The sequence below is a fragment of the Zootermopsis nevadensis genome, unplaced genomic scaffold (genome assembly GCF_977971745.1).
Source record: "Zootermopsis nevadensis isolate Lab colony 2312 unplaced genomic scaffold, Znev_1.0 Znev_ptg000028l, whole genome shotgun sequence".
In the NCBI taxonomy this organism is placed as follows: Eukaryota; Metazoa; Arthropoda; class Insecta; order Blattodea; family Termopsidae; genus Zootermopsis; species Zootermopsis nevadensis.
In genome coordinates, this window is record NW_028259160.1 from 20846254 (window position 1) to 20859975 (window position 13722).

Genomic DNA, 13722 nt, shown 5'->3' on the forward strand with positions numbered 1-13722 from the left:
CGGTAGTTTAATTTTGTACCTGTGTTTGTCATCTTTGCTGTTTGGTTATTTTATTTAAATATTGTGATGCAGGGTCTGTTACCCCAGTTTAATATTCCGTTTCATATTGAATCTTTATTTTATTGTTACCCTCGATAAGTATCTTCCACTCATTCCAAGTGTCTGGTAGACCAGTTGATGGATAGTATGGGAGTTCGCATATATGGTAGAAAGTTTTTGTCACATTCTATTATTTAATATGGTTTAGAGCAAAAAGAAGTTTACATTCTCACTACTCTGGTGTATTTGCAATAGTTTGACATATTAAAATTATTATGGTAGTTAACTGTACAGAATAGAATTTATTTACATTCTATAGATCTTTCATAGGCCCAAGCCAATGATGTAAAACATGCCATAGCACAAATACACGTGTTTATAATGCAAATATAAATTGCATAGTAATGATATTAATTTACAGTCAACTACAGTATTACTGAAAAAATAATTACTGAAGAAACCATAACCTCAATTGCTTACATGTGTAAATACTAGCTGAGAATTTTTGTTTTAGTGCTAAACTTTATATCATGATTCAAACTTTTTGTAGTGTGGGGGGGGGGGGGAAGATAATAGAGAGAGAATAGTGTAATTCCAGTATAGTAAAATCCTTTTCATTATTTACTGAGGTCAGTGTTTGAAGGTTATGTCTGTATCTTGTACTTATATTGTGGTTATGTTAGTTTGTTTGAAAATTTTCTATGTTGTTCGCTATAAATGATGATAATGAGAGTAATAATTCACTTTCTAGTAGAATAATATTAAATATCTTAAATAATTCCTTATATGAGGCTGCCATTATGCTAATGATTTTCTTATGATGTATGAGTGCTTCTCAATCATGTTTTTCCACAGCACTGGATCGGACATGCTGCTGCTAATGGAGACAACAACCTTCTCCCTCGGCCATCCTGTTCGCAAGATCTTACACCGTGCAATTTCTTTCTTTTGGGGTTCGTTAAAGACAGCGTTTATATACCACCATTGCCCACGTCCATCCATGAACTTCGTGATCAGATAACGCATGCACTGCAGGCCATTACAGCGGACATGCTACACCAGGTCTGGGATGAGTTTGATTACCGTGTGGATGTGTGTCGTGTGACCCAGGGTGCACACATTGAAGGACTGTAATTGACGCATGAGAAACTTGGACAGTTGCCGCCGCTGACGGTGTATGTTGTGCCCGTGTAAGGTGAGAAATAAATTTTTTATTAACTTTTTAAACCGCACCATTCTTTTGTGTATAACCCAGCTGAAATTCAAATACCTGTTGCATGTTTATTTTACAAAAACGTTAACTGAGATAAAACTGGCATAAAGTATTTTAACATGAGTTGGACTGTGATATTTTCTGACGAGTAATACCACATTCTGCTTGTCATGCCCTCCACCCCATGTGCAAGCAGTTTCCTATGAAACTTACTAACTCTATTCCAATTTAGCAAATATTTTTCTGTGATAAACTCATCCTACGTGAGAACACGTGATTACTACAATTAAATATGCAAACGAAATGCCTATACAGAGTGATTTGATCAGATTTTAGTGGTGAGTTGTACATCCAAAAACAATTTGATACGTTTATATAAACAAGGGTCTGAAAATCCTTAAGTTTTTAAGTTATCACCGTTGTTACATGTTGCAATTTGACGTACGAAGCATCTGGTGGACGTAAGTAGTAGCTTTACACACAATGCATGGCTGTTCATGAAATTCCCTACCTAATATTGGTGCATATCAGCATTATTGAAGTTTCATATGCAAACGGAGCATCAGAAGTGTACCAGATGGCACCGGTCACAGTCACTGTACTGTCTGAGTGTGTTGATAACTCAAAGGATTCGTGGACTCATGATTTTTTAACTTGCATAATTCCTTTTGGATGTACAACTTGAGACTAAAATTTGTATGTATGATTTCAAACGAACCTGTGTAATGTGAAGAACGCATCTCGTGTACTGGGGTTTAATTCAGCTTGCTGCGGTGATTGCGGTCCACCAGGGCAGAGTTTTAGTTCTGTTGCAGTCACTCACAGTGGCTTCTGGACATCGTATTTCAGCGTCCTGTGATACGGTTTCATCTTTCAAAGTGCTGAAGACATTTCAGTGAATTTTTATATTGAGGGTTGTTGGAGGCTGATTTACTTTTGGTAGCATCGCCTCAGTGTAATACACGAACGCGAATGAAACCGTTAACGACTTTCACGCTAAATGTTTTCACGCGTAAAGAAATAAATAAAAATGTAAGTAATGTCTTAATATGCTTATTTCAAAAATATTTCAGTATGTATTTAGTAGATGTTTGTAATTTAAAATTATTTACCATTCAAAATTATGGTTACTGATACTCCTAGAATTATCACATTGTGCGAGTAACATGTCCTCTGTTTGACTGTGAACAAAATGGCAAGAGATATTATCATACTATATGTTGACACAAATTTGTCAGTTTTTAAGATGAGGATGGTCAGTCACATCTGGTGAATCCTTATATATTCTTTATTCTCTAAGCTGGTAATGAAAGGATTGATTTATGCTGAATATTTTGCCTCAAACAGTGGTTTTTTTTTTTCCCTTTTACATATTTTAATTTTGTGATCAGCTGCGTGGTGAAGAAGTGGACACATGTTGTTTTGGTGCTACACCACCAGAAAGGGGATGAAGGAGCCAAGTTACAAACCTCTGATCCTTAGAAGGATTCTGATTTGATTGTTAATACGGTAATGAAGATTCGGTTTAAAGCTGTTATTTTTTGCTTAGCTGAGATGCTGTCAACTAATCAAGGACTCCATATTACGAAGCCAGCTCATTCATTCAACTAGCCATCATACAAAACATCCAATTGTGTCCATCTTTGATTACCAGAAGTAGAAGTATTTGAATGAATTTAGCCCTTTTATCCACTCATTTCAGAATTTGAAAACACGTCGTTAATTTTTATAACATTTCTCTGTTTTTACAATGACTTTCATTATATAATTATTATTTATGCTGCAAGTAGTGTTATAAAATAAATTCAGTACTTGAAACACTGTGGTAAATTTTCAAAATAACTTTTCTGAAGGTCGCGTTTAGGAGGTGAAAATATTATGGGATGAAAAATGAGGTCTTCACGCGTCACTAATGTTGAAAATTACTTGCAAATGTAATTCCTAGAAACAACCTAAGGTTTGTCGAAGGAGGTGAAACGTTGGTCATAAAGACGTTTAGGAAGGCAGCCCGAACTTTGGTGCAAGTAAGAGTGACGGTTAGTGTATGTACTTATATAACGTGGGATCTGTTGATTGATTTTAACGCAGGCAAGGCAACATTCCCTGTCCATCTGGCATCAAGTGTCGGTTATTAGAGTTATCAAATTATCGGATTACGCAGGTTACGAGTGAGCTTTGCTACTACAAATCTGTTAGTAACAGAAAGGTCCTGGTGTTATTTCAGAGCTCACAGCTTGTCAGGGGAGAAGTGGGTACAGCCTTTTCAGATTTTGTGCCGTGATTGGATGTACTAAGTGATACCAACCACTACAATTCAATATCATTCTGAGTATAACAGATCATGTGACTGCTTCACTTCCAGAATTGTATGGAAAGTATCTTAAGGGCGAAGAATTATAACCATGCAGTTAATTCGAAACGTCGGTTCTTTCTTAGTGGCTATAAGCCTGGCTGCTGGCGCTGCTGTACACACCGCCAGATGTAGCTTGCACCGAGGAACTGGAGAAGCCACGACCGATATCTCCATACGTTTCCTTACAACAGTATTTATTTCCAGAACCACCAAAACTTCTGATGGAACCAGACAGACTCCCAGAGCCACCGAAACTTCCGATGGAACCAGATGGACTCCCGGAGCCACCAGAATTTCCGATGGAACCAGATAGACTCCCGGAGCCACCGTAACTTCCACCTGAGCCAGATAGGCTCCCGGATCCACCAAAACTTCCGATGGAACCAGATAGACTCCCGGAGCTACCGTAACTTCCGCCTGAGCCAGATAGACTCCCGGAGCCACCGAAACTTCCACCTGAGCCAGATAGGCTCCCGGAGCCACCAAAACTTCCGATGGAACCATATAGACTCCCGGAGCCACCGATAGTTCCAGTTGAACTTCCTATGTTTCCAGAGCTGCCATAATTACTGCTTGAACTTCCTCCTGAAGCAAACGCTGAAAAACCAGTCGATTTTATGCCGCTCGCTGATATCGTGCCTGCAGGTTGCAGTAAACTGTAACAAAAATTATTCTACCAACATTAAGGTACAAAATAATTTTTTTTCACATTCTGTAATTGAATTTTTTCACACATGCGTGCGTTTGTATGTACGTAGCCTTGTAGCCCTGCGTGGTTAGCAACGAAACTGCTTTATCATTTTTCAGGGTTGCAGAGACCTACGAAGTGTTTGAAACTGTCTACAATTCCGCACAATATCGGAGGACAGTGTGAGCTTCGATGATGCGAAAACATCAACGTCATAAGGTAAAAATCATTTTGTAACGTTTCGTGAGGAACCTCTGTCTTGCACGACACATTCTAATTCTTGTTCCTCCCCACGTGTGAAAACTTGTCTTGGCATGGAAAACCCGCCCGATAAAGCCAAGTTCAATAATGTGACCTTGGAATGTTGTCTCATAGTTCCCTTGATTTGCCCCCGCAACATTTCTGCGCCCGCCCTGTGTATCAAACTTATTTACTGAAGGAATTGGTCACATCTGTGACGAACCACACCTGCCGATTAAGTTGTTCTTCAGTTTCAACAGCCTTTTCAGCACGAAGCGCTTTTGTCTCGACTTCTCGCTGTCGCTCGTCAGGGACCCTGGAAAACATAGTATCGTGGTGTAAACAATGTGGACATGTCTTCTACTTCCTGCAACTACCGTAAAAAGTATCTCGAAATAAAGAAGGAAATATGACCCTTTTTTAATCGTCATTCGTTGGGAATTTTTCTTAATTTTTTTAAAACTTTTTAAAGTTTATTTCTCTCGTGTTCCGTTCGTACCCTTTTAATTCGTCCGCCCCATCTCCGTTTATTTTCGTTATTCTCGAGGTCCCCTTGTCACTTAGTACAGGTAAACCTCGATTTACGCCTGCACGAACCGGCGCAAATTGAAACACTTTTTATAATGTAAATCAGCGGGAAGTCATTGACATGCGTTCCTCAAAAATTGACTTCGCCTTACCCGTGATAGCAATTTGAGTGAAGCGAATGTTTTTCTGAATCATGTCATCTACCCATAGGGACAGTAATTTCTCCATTTTTTCTAAAAGTTTTCTTCTGCTATGACTCACTTGCATTGCACTTACCTTCGTAGCCTGTTGCATCGACTGTTTTATTTTATATGATTATCTCGCAACTACTTAGCAATGACTGCAGAGGTGACTGTATTTATAATTTTTATTCAAAATCAGCGATGTAAGAATTACGATTTAGTATAAGAATCAGTATGAGAAACATTGTAAAATGTTATAAATAATAGTAAATTTTTTTTTCACTTTTTGACTTTCTGGTTTCAGAAGTGGCGTTATTCTGAATCGGCGCAAATCGAGGTTTACCTGTATATCCAGTATATTCTGTTACGTCCAGAGTCTTGTAAGGGTCTTCTTTCAAGTACTTGGTATGGAAATTCAGCGTTACCACAATGTATGACGCGCATTTGCTGGTTTGATTGCGTACAGCCATTGTAAAAAAAAACAGTACAGGCAACTCTCGGTTCGATTTACGAACATTTGCCATAACGAACGTCGTAATTCATTCAAAATATCTTAAAGTCGCCAGTAGATAGAGTTCCTTATAAAACGAAATGCCAAACGTATAGAAAACATAATTGTAAGATTTAAGTAAATGACTTTTAAAAAATGTATTTATTACGATAATTATCAGAAAATTATTATATGATAATTATACTGAAGTTCTTGGTTAATAAAACTAATCTAGCCAGTAGAAAACTTTGGTTTATATGTCACGCCGCGTAGAATGTTTTCTCGTGTGAAATAAATCGATGATTCCCCCTATTATAATATAATAGGATCATCACTTGCTTTGCCTAGATTATCTTAGACAGTACGCGACTGTAGTCTTGAGACTAATAAAAGACGCAGTTTTAATTTAGAAACTAAGGTAGACATCATAAAGAGGACAGAAAGAGGTTAGAAGCAGGTGGACATAGCTCGTCATTATGGTTTAAACTGGTCCAGTATTGTAAAAGCTCATGAATGCAAGATAGACATAACGTACGTCTTAGAATGGAACTCGTTCATAAACCGAGAGTTGCCAGTCGCTTGAAGCAACTGTTGAATATGGACAAAGTAAGCGTATTGCGGGATTGCATAACATAAATATTCAAGGCCACTGAATGTTCATCCTGTTTAATATTTGTTTGCTCTCTTTAATTTTCTACCATCAAAGAACTCGAGGTCCGAATGACACTGAGTCTTTCTGGAGAAACTAATAGTTGCTCAGCTGATCTGGATATACTCAGCCTTTTATGGAACAAGGAGGTTTATAACTTCCCATTGACCCCCATTTTAAAAGACATGAATACAGTCTACATATTCCCACCAGATTGATTTATGATCTATTTTAATATTATCTTCCCATGTACACATATCTTCCAAGCGATCTCTTCCATTCAACTTTTACCGACAGAAACTCTATGTGATTTATGGTTCCAAAAAAGGCACTGGGATAGGTTTATCTCGGATTAATTACGTTTTTCTGTCATCATTTCACCACTGTTCCATATTAAATTACTCATCGTTAGCAGCCGCAGGTCCATGGAGACAAAGTCTAATCCCATCGTAACAAGTAGAATCGATATCTATCGAATCCTGTTATCGTTTCTACATATTGTCTGTCTCTCTCTCTCTGTGCACACATACTGAATGCGAGAGTGGCATATGCGGCCTCGGAAGTCACGTGCTGCAATATTATCAGACCTTGGTTTGACATAAACTTTATGAGTAATACTTGAAACAGTAGAAATATTATAGAATAACAAGAACAGAAACAAAACAAATAAGCGAGTGTTGATAATACGAAAGCAGCGGAAAGCAACGAACGCGTGTTAAGATTAATGTTCTGCGGTCGGGAATAGGAAGAATTCGTATGTCACTTTCCTGTGGACTGATTACGTCACACGAAGTAGTTTCTACTGAACTCTGGCGGTAGGGCAGTGATACTCGCTAGTTAATGACGTAATGTAAACAAATGAATCAAGGTCAGCACACAGTCTTGGTTCATGTTTAGAAGGCTGTACACCAGACGAAATTGAACGAATCACGAAGCAAGTTAATATAATAGAACGGCGGTAAAAAGTCATGCGATGATTGAAGGATATTATTAAAATGGTTTTTGATTTTCGTTTGTTGAATTGAACTAAATCAGATATCAGAATAATGGAAACTGTTTTGTTTGACAATCGTTTCACTTTTAACATAATTTGCCGTGTTACTGGATGCTGGATTTAATTTCAGAAAAGTTTGCTGACATATTTTCAAGGTTATCGTGTAAGTTCCGTTGCTGGAACGTTATTGACAGCTTTAAATGTTTGACAAATGTCAATTTTACGTTTCTCTCAGTTACCTCAAAGAAAATAATTCGAGGCAACTAGATTCATCGTTATCAACCGAGATTTATTGTGTACAGCGCAGAGACATGATACACTCCGCCATCTTTACATATCAATTTTTAGTATCTTACGACGCGGATTTCATCCTGTCTCAATGTACTCTTTTACCGTGGACAGAGACACGCCATGATTCAGTATTCCTGCTTCTTTTACTGGAGGTGTGGATTTCGAACCGCGAATGACTCACCCGATATCCTGAATGTTTTAATAGGCCACGACCACTTGACACCTATTTTTACAATCGTATAAAATTATCTTTTTATCTCATTCTACACTATACAGCCACTGAAGTTGATAAAACATCGTTAAAAGCCACGTGGGCCAATAAAGAAAAATATACAGGTATTCTACGTGAGCTGTAGTTAACAGACTTGCCACAAAAACAAATTTACCTGCTTGCAGGTTGTCCACTATCACCAGTACAAAACACAGAAGGACGAGGCGTCTCATGATGCTCGTTTGTCGCTAGCTGTCAGCTGTCTTGCTATTTATGTGCAGACATCTTGTTATGTTTTAACATCCGGGTGAAGGGGATGTTGTCATACCGTTCGGAGGTCCCGCGTTCGACCCCAAACTGAAAGTGTTGTTTTTCTGACTGGTTATAAGATAAACTAGAACAATCTCTGGACAAAATTATGTTTGTGTTTAATTTTTGTATTTTATTTCACAGCTCGAAGAAAGTATCGTAACCAAACATAGAGATTAATATTTTCCGTCAAATCACAATTTTAATAAGATAATAAAATATAAAATATTTAAAATATCATTTCACGTTCCGCATCGAATGATCGATTTACAAATTGGAACGTTTCTCTTACGACATGTTTCGGTTATATTTAACCGTCCTCAGGTATAAATTAGATTGGTAAAATTTAAAAACTCGAATTACAATCATTTACAATGTTATGCAGTTTATTGAAATGTTCTTATCAGATTACTCTTATATATTAGAACGAAGGTATTGTTTTTTATATATGGCGTGGTTCATCTGATGTTCAATATTAGTCTGTAAAGCAATGATTTAAATAAAACATTAATAAATATGGAGTAAATCGATCATTCGATGCGGAACGTGAAATGATATTTTAAATATTTTATATTTTATTATCTTATTAAAATTGTGATTTGACGGAAAATATTAAAATATTAACTTAATTCACAATATGACGCAAATATACTACCTTACAAACATAGAAAAACATGATATCTTCTCCGAATGAAACAAACCTCACAAAATAGCTTTCTTTTCGAAATATTAAGGTGGTGATTTATCTCAATAAGCCTATCATGAATCTATGAGAATGTTTATCCAGAAACACGTAATATCCGATACTTTTAGCATCAAAACTACGACACAGACGACCTAGACAATCGGTTGATGATTTCTTACTTGATTTGTACGGAAACTGAATGTAGCTCTATGTAATTAAACATATATAGACTGATCAAAAGTCACGTGCTATAGTCCCGTGTTGTTGAAACGAGGTCTCTTTACGATAGCTTCCAAAAAGGAAATTAAACTCGTAATCATTTCCTGATAGCGTTCAGGTCGTTTGGTTTCACTGAAGAAAATAGGATTTTTAACATTCCGTATTGTTATCCAAACCGTCTTTGGCTGTTGCCAGGATTTATACATCACCGTCTCTATTTTACGAAATTTCCGACCTAGTTCTGAGTCACACGACTCCCAATTTCCCAAAATCTGCATTTTGATTGAAAAATATTATAATAACATGGGTTTAAATTAAAATTTAATTACTACCAAAGTCCTTCACCAACAGTGAAGTTCTTAGATCTACAACACTCAATCGACAGTCCTCATCGTTTCATTGTCAATTAATTTTTATCGTAAAAAGACTGCTTTAACGTCAGATATTCAATGAGGCTGGAAGCCTAATTTGGCTTTATAAGGTAAATAATAAAATTATCGTGCTTAGTTGTTGCTTTAAAGCGATGCGAGGCCTGCCAACGTTAAAAGAAAACTGAAAGAAATCTGCGACAAGGAAGATTATAAGCTAAAGGAACACGCCCGCGGGCAACTAACTTTATTTCGCGTGCGTTTGTATAATGAGTATTTTCTTATAAAACATCGTCGACTCGGTTTTAATGAGTTTTGGAATCAGTTTCTTGAGTCTTCTTGTACGTTTAGATGCTACCTACTCATTTATTTTGAAGAAACATTCGCAAGAACCGGATTTTAGTTGTTTACAGCAAAACGTGGGGTGGAATGTCGTACAAAATAGGTACATGCCAGGCGACTGTTCAATTCTACAGACTTTCTCCTTTGCTTTGTTTAGAATAATAACTACACGAAGACTGTTTTCAGCTCTTCCCGTCTTCTCTGTTGTTATTATAAGCTATAATTACATGGAAATTTATAATGTTCAAATTAACCTTGCACCTAATTTTCTGCCGCATTTGGAAACGGAGGGGGGGGGGGAAGGTCCCCCCATTATGCCCACGTCCTGTCCGATTATTATATGGTGCACAGCTTTCATCCCTCTCATCGTCAGAGTTACACTTTTAGAGAATTACACTCCAAAATTTTCGTTGCGGATTTTAATTTCAGACTAACTAGACGGCTTAAGGGACCCGAAGGTTCATCACCGAATTAACCAAAGCTCTCCATCAGACCCTGTCCTGGGCCAACAAAATCCAGTCTCCTTCAACTCCCATCTCCCATAGATCCCACCTGAGATTATCCTCCCATCTACGTCTAGGTCTCTCCAGAGGTCTCTTCCCCTCAGGCTTCCCAAATAGTGGACCCAACCAACCAGATGGCTTAGGGAATCCGAGGGTTCATCACTGAATTAACCAAAGCCCTCCACCGGACCCTGTCCTGGGCCAACAAAATCCAGTCTCCTTCAACTCCTATCTCCCATAGATCCCGCCTGAGATTATCCTCCCATCTACGACTAGGTCTCTCCAGAGGTCTCTTCCCCTCAGGCTTCCCAAATAGTGGACCCAACCAACCAGATGGCTTAGGGAACCCGAAGGTTCATCACCGAATTAACCAAAGCCCTCCACCGGACCCTGTCCTGGGCCAACAAAATCCAGTCTCCTTCAACTCCTATCTCCCATAGATCCCGCCTGAGATTATCCTCCCATTTACGTCTAGGTCTCCCCAGCGGTCTCTTCCCTTCAGGTTTCCCAACCAGTGCCCGGTGCACACCTCTTGTCCCATCCATGCGCGCTACATGCCCAGCCCATCTCATTCTTCTCAACTTAATCACCCTGACTATTGGGTGAGGAGTACAGATTTTTAAGTTTCAGTCACACTTTTTAACCTAGCAAAACTCAGCAACACATTCCTCATTATTTTCGTCGTACTTGGTTCTAGATACATCTACAGTGTTCGTATTAAAACACTTTTATTTATGGTCTCCCCTCAGAATGAATCGATTCGCAATGTATTTTTCTACTAATATCGTTCATCTTTTGTTACTGATGTTTCCAGATGTTTTAAGTATTTGAACAATTATAAATTTCTGTAAAATGTACTCTTACATAAACTTGATCAGTTGTCAAGAAGACGATTGTTTGCTGTTGACGCCTGCGCCGTAGGTCAGTTCATTACGAAACGCTTTGCGTCTCGAATCCGCGAGTCAGTCTAGCATCGCGTCTCTTACCGTTCAGTCGTCCAAGTACGGCACCGGGGCGTATTACAGACGTTCATAGACAGACGAGGAGGCTCCGTCCACTCTGAATTCGTCTCAGTCACTTTGTCGGAGTGATATCATGGCTACGCTGCGCAGGGCAGAGCTTATGAAACATTTATACTGTCGTCGATGTGGTAGGTGTGACTGTCTTGAGTTATAGGAATATCGCATTTATTATTTCGATGTTGTAGTTCACTGAGCCTACGTGTTTACATAAAACATCAAATTCTCAAAAATTACGACGAAATTAGTTTGTCAGAACACGCCACTTCACGAAGGAAAAATTACCGTCTTATTTAGCTTTTGAAAAAACTTCGATTACTCTAACAATTTTATCCAAAGTGTTTCTTTTATGAAAAATTATCTCTGTCTGTAAATGAAAAACATCTGATAGAATGAAAATAATTAATGTTTAATTTTAATACGCGTAGTTTTTGAGGGGCTCAATTTAAAAAAAAACCATAAAGGATAACATTAAGCAGCATCCTACGGGAATAAATTGTAAACATTGGAAGTGGATGGAATTGACTCATAATCTTGTTTAATTATGGTCTTTTGTGTTAACAGTGTTGAAACTTTGGTTTTATTTGTGGGGTTACTTTTTATATTAGCGAGTGTCAAATTCCTCTAGTGCAAAAATTTATTTGAAACTAACAGACTAACAATTATTTATTTTAATCCGTCTTATCACAATATTTAAAATTTCTTATAATTAAGATAATAAAATATCATTGATGTTCCATATCGATTGATCGATTTACATTTTAAGTTCGTAAATAATTTACACCTGATGATGGTTTTATAAAAACTGAAACATGTTGTGTAAAAGATGTTCCAAAATGTAAATCGATCAATCGATATGGAACATCAATGATATTTTATTATCTTAATTATAAGAAATTTTAAATGTTTTAAATATTGTGATAAGACGGATTAAAATAAATAATTGTTAGAATATTCACAATATGACGCAATTACACTATCTTATAACAGACTAAATTAAACATGTAATTCAACGTCATTAAAACATACCTTTTATTTGGATAAACACGCCATTAAACCTCTCGGTTTTGTAAAACTTCGTTCTGTTTGATTGTGTCCATCGTTAAAGACTTTTCAAAGCGTTTCGTATATTCGTCTTTCTTCCATCTTCAGGTGACTGCTCAGAGGATAAAATCCCATTAAGTTAGACCGCCTAATCGAGTTGATCTGAAACCTTTGACTAGTTATACAAAGGGACTTTCATCTTAGGCAGGTAAGCGTCAGATTTGAGGATTTCAGGGCCGTAGATTTTAAATTTTTTTTTTTTTCAGGCTCCTAAACTGCGTAGTCTCATAAATAATTCTGATAAAATTTATGTCGAAATGCGTTCTTAATGTAGTTCACGTGTAGCGTATGTTAATCCTATATGTTTATTTATTCCTAATTATTATTCACCTGGATGTTAATTTTATGATAAAATAAGAGTTCGTGTAATTTGAAAGAAACGTAACACTAACTCTGCTTCTTCTGTAAAATATCGTAAGTGTGGTTTCGAACCAAAAGATCTGTTTTCGATTCCATGTACTACAGACCAAGAACATTATAGAATCTGACGTATTGAATGGATTGTAATGATGTCAAGTTCATTGTTTAAAGACGTATTCTGCTTTAACGATTTAAACAAAAATTATATTTAATCGGTATGGAGACTGCCTTAACAGCATTTAGTCAATCTATGTTACTGCATTTGACGAAATATATAATGCAAATAAAATGTTATTAGGAGGGATGTTAATAAAACTAGAAATTCCGATGGAACTACATATTAGAATTCACGGAGAACTCGTAACGTCTTATAAAGATAGATAATAATTATTTTTAAATATGGGAATATTTAATTGTTTGAGAAGGACAGTAATAATTAGGAATTACATATATTTATGAAGAAATTCGGGTTGTATCAAATACGAAAATAGCCCCTTGAAAGCAATAGGACTTAATGTTTAATCTTGTGTGATCTGAAGCTTTCACGGCGACTTATTCTAGGTCTACCAGCCGTGTAAGGTGGTTTAATGAAGAAAACACCAACTTTTCTCTGAGTACCCTGAGGACGAGGACAAATATGTTTCTCGAAACGTTTGTGTTTTCTCCATTAAACCACCTTAGATGGCTGGTAGCCCGAGAAGAATTTGTAATCAATCGTGTTTTCGTCAACCGGAAAGTCGCCAATCCAACCTCCACTGCCTTCTCTGAACAGAATGAATTGAATCTCAAATGAAATCATACTCCAGGGTTTCACAATCTCTGGCCCGGCACACATTTAATTTTTTTTTTGTAATATTGTATCACTCCGCATATTAAACAAATTCTTATTACTTAATAATTAATTAAAACTTTGCATACCGCGTAGTATAGGATTT

At 37.1% G+C, this 13722-nt stretch overlaps 2 protein-coding genes across 4 annotated transcripts in view; one reads left to right on the plus strand and one right to left on the minus strand.

The window, feature by feature from the left end:
- Window positions 1-1233: 1233 nt before the first annotated feature.
- LOC110831699 (uncharacterized) lies at window positions 1234-8125 on the minus strand. Its single transcript, XM_022067989.2, has 3 exons — window positions 8054-8125; window positions 4762-4849; window positions 1234-4261 (listed from the first exon to the last, which is right to left on the minus strand). The coding sequence occupies exons 1-3, from the start codon at window positions 8109-8111 to the stop codon at window positions 3685-3687; spliced, it is 723 nt and encodes a 240-aa protein (XP_021923681.1). The 5' UTR covers window positions 8112-8125; the 3' UTR covers window positions 1234-3684.
- The window catches only part of LOC110833717 (neuropeptides capa receptor), a 123246-nt gene continuing 113675 nt past the window's right edge, over window positions 4152-13722 (plus strand). The window contains exons 1-2 of one of the 3 annotated variants that reach the window (XM_087357831.1): window positions 4152-4292; window positions 4413-4512. The gene's annotated coding sequence lies outside the window, so the exon portion shown is untranslated. Of the gene's footprint in view, window positions 4293-4412; window positions 4513-11215; window positions 11455-12475; window positions 12576-13722 lie in introns of those variants that run through there. The other 2 variants (XM_087357833.1, XM_087357832.1) reach the window with 2 other exon arrangements.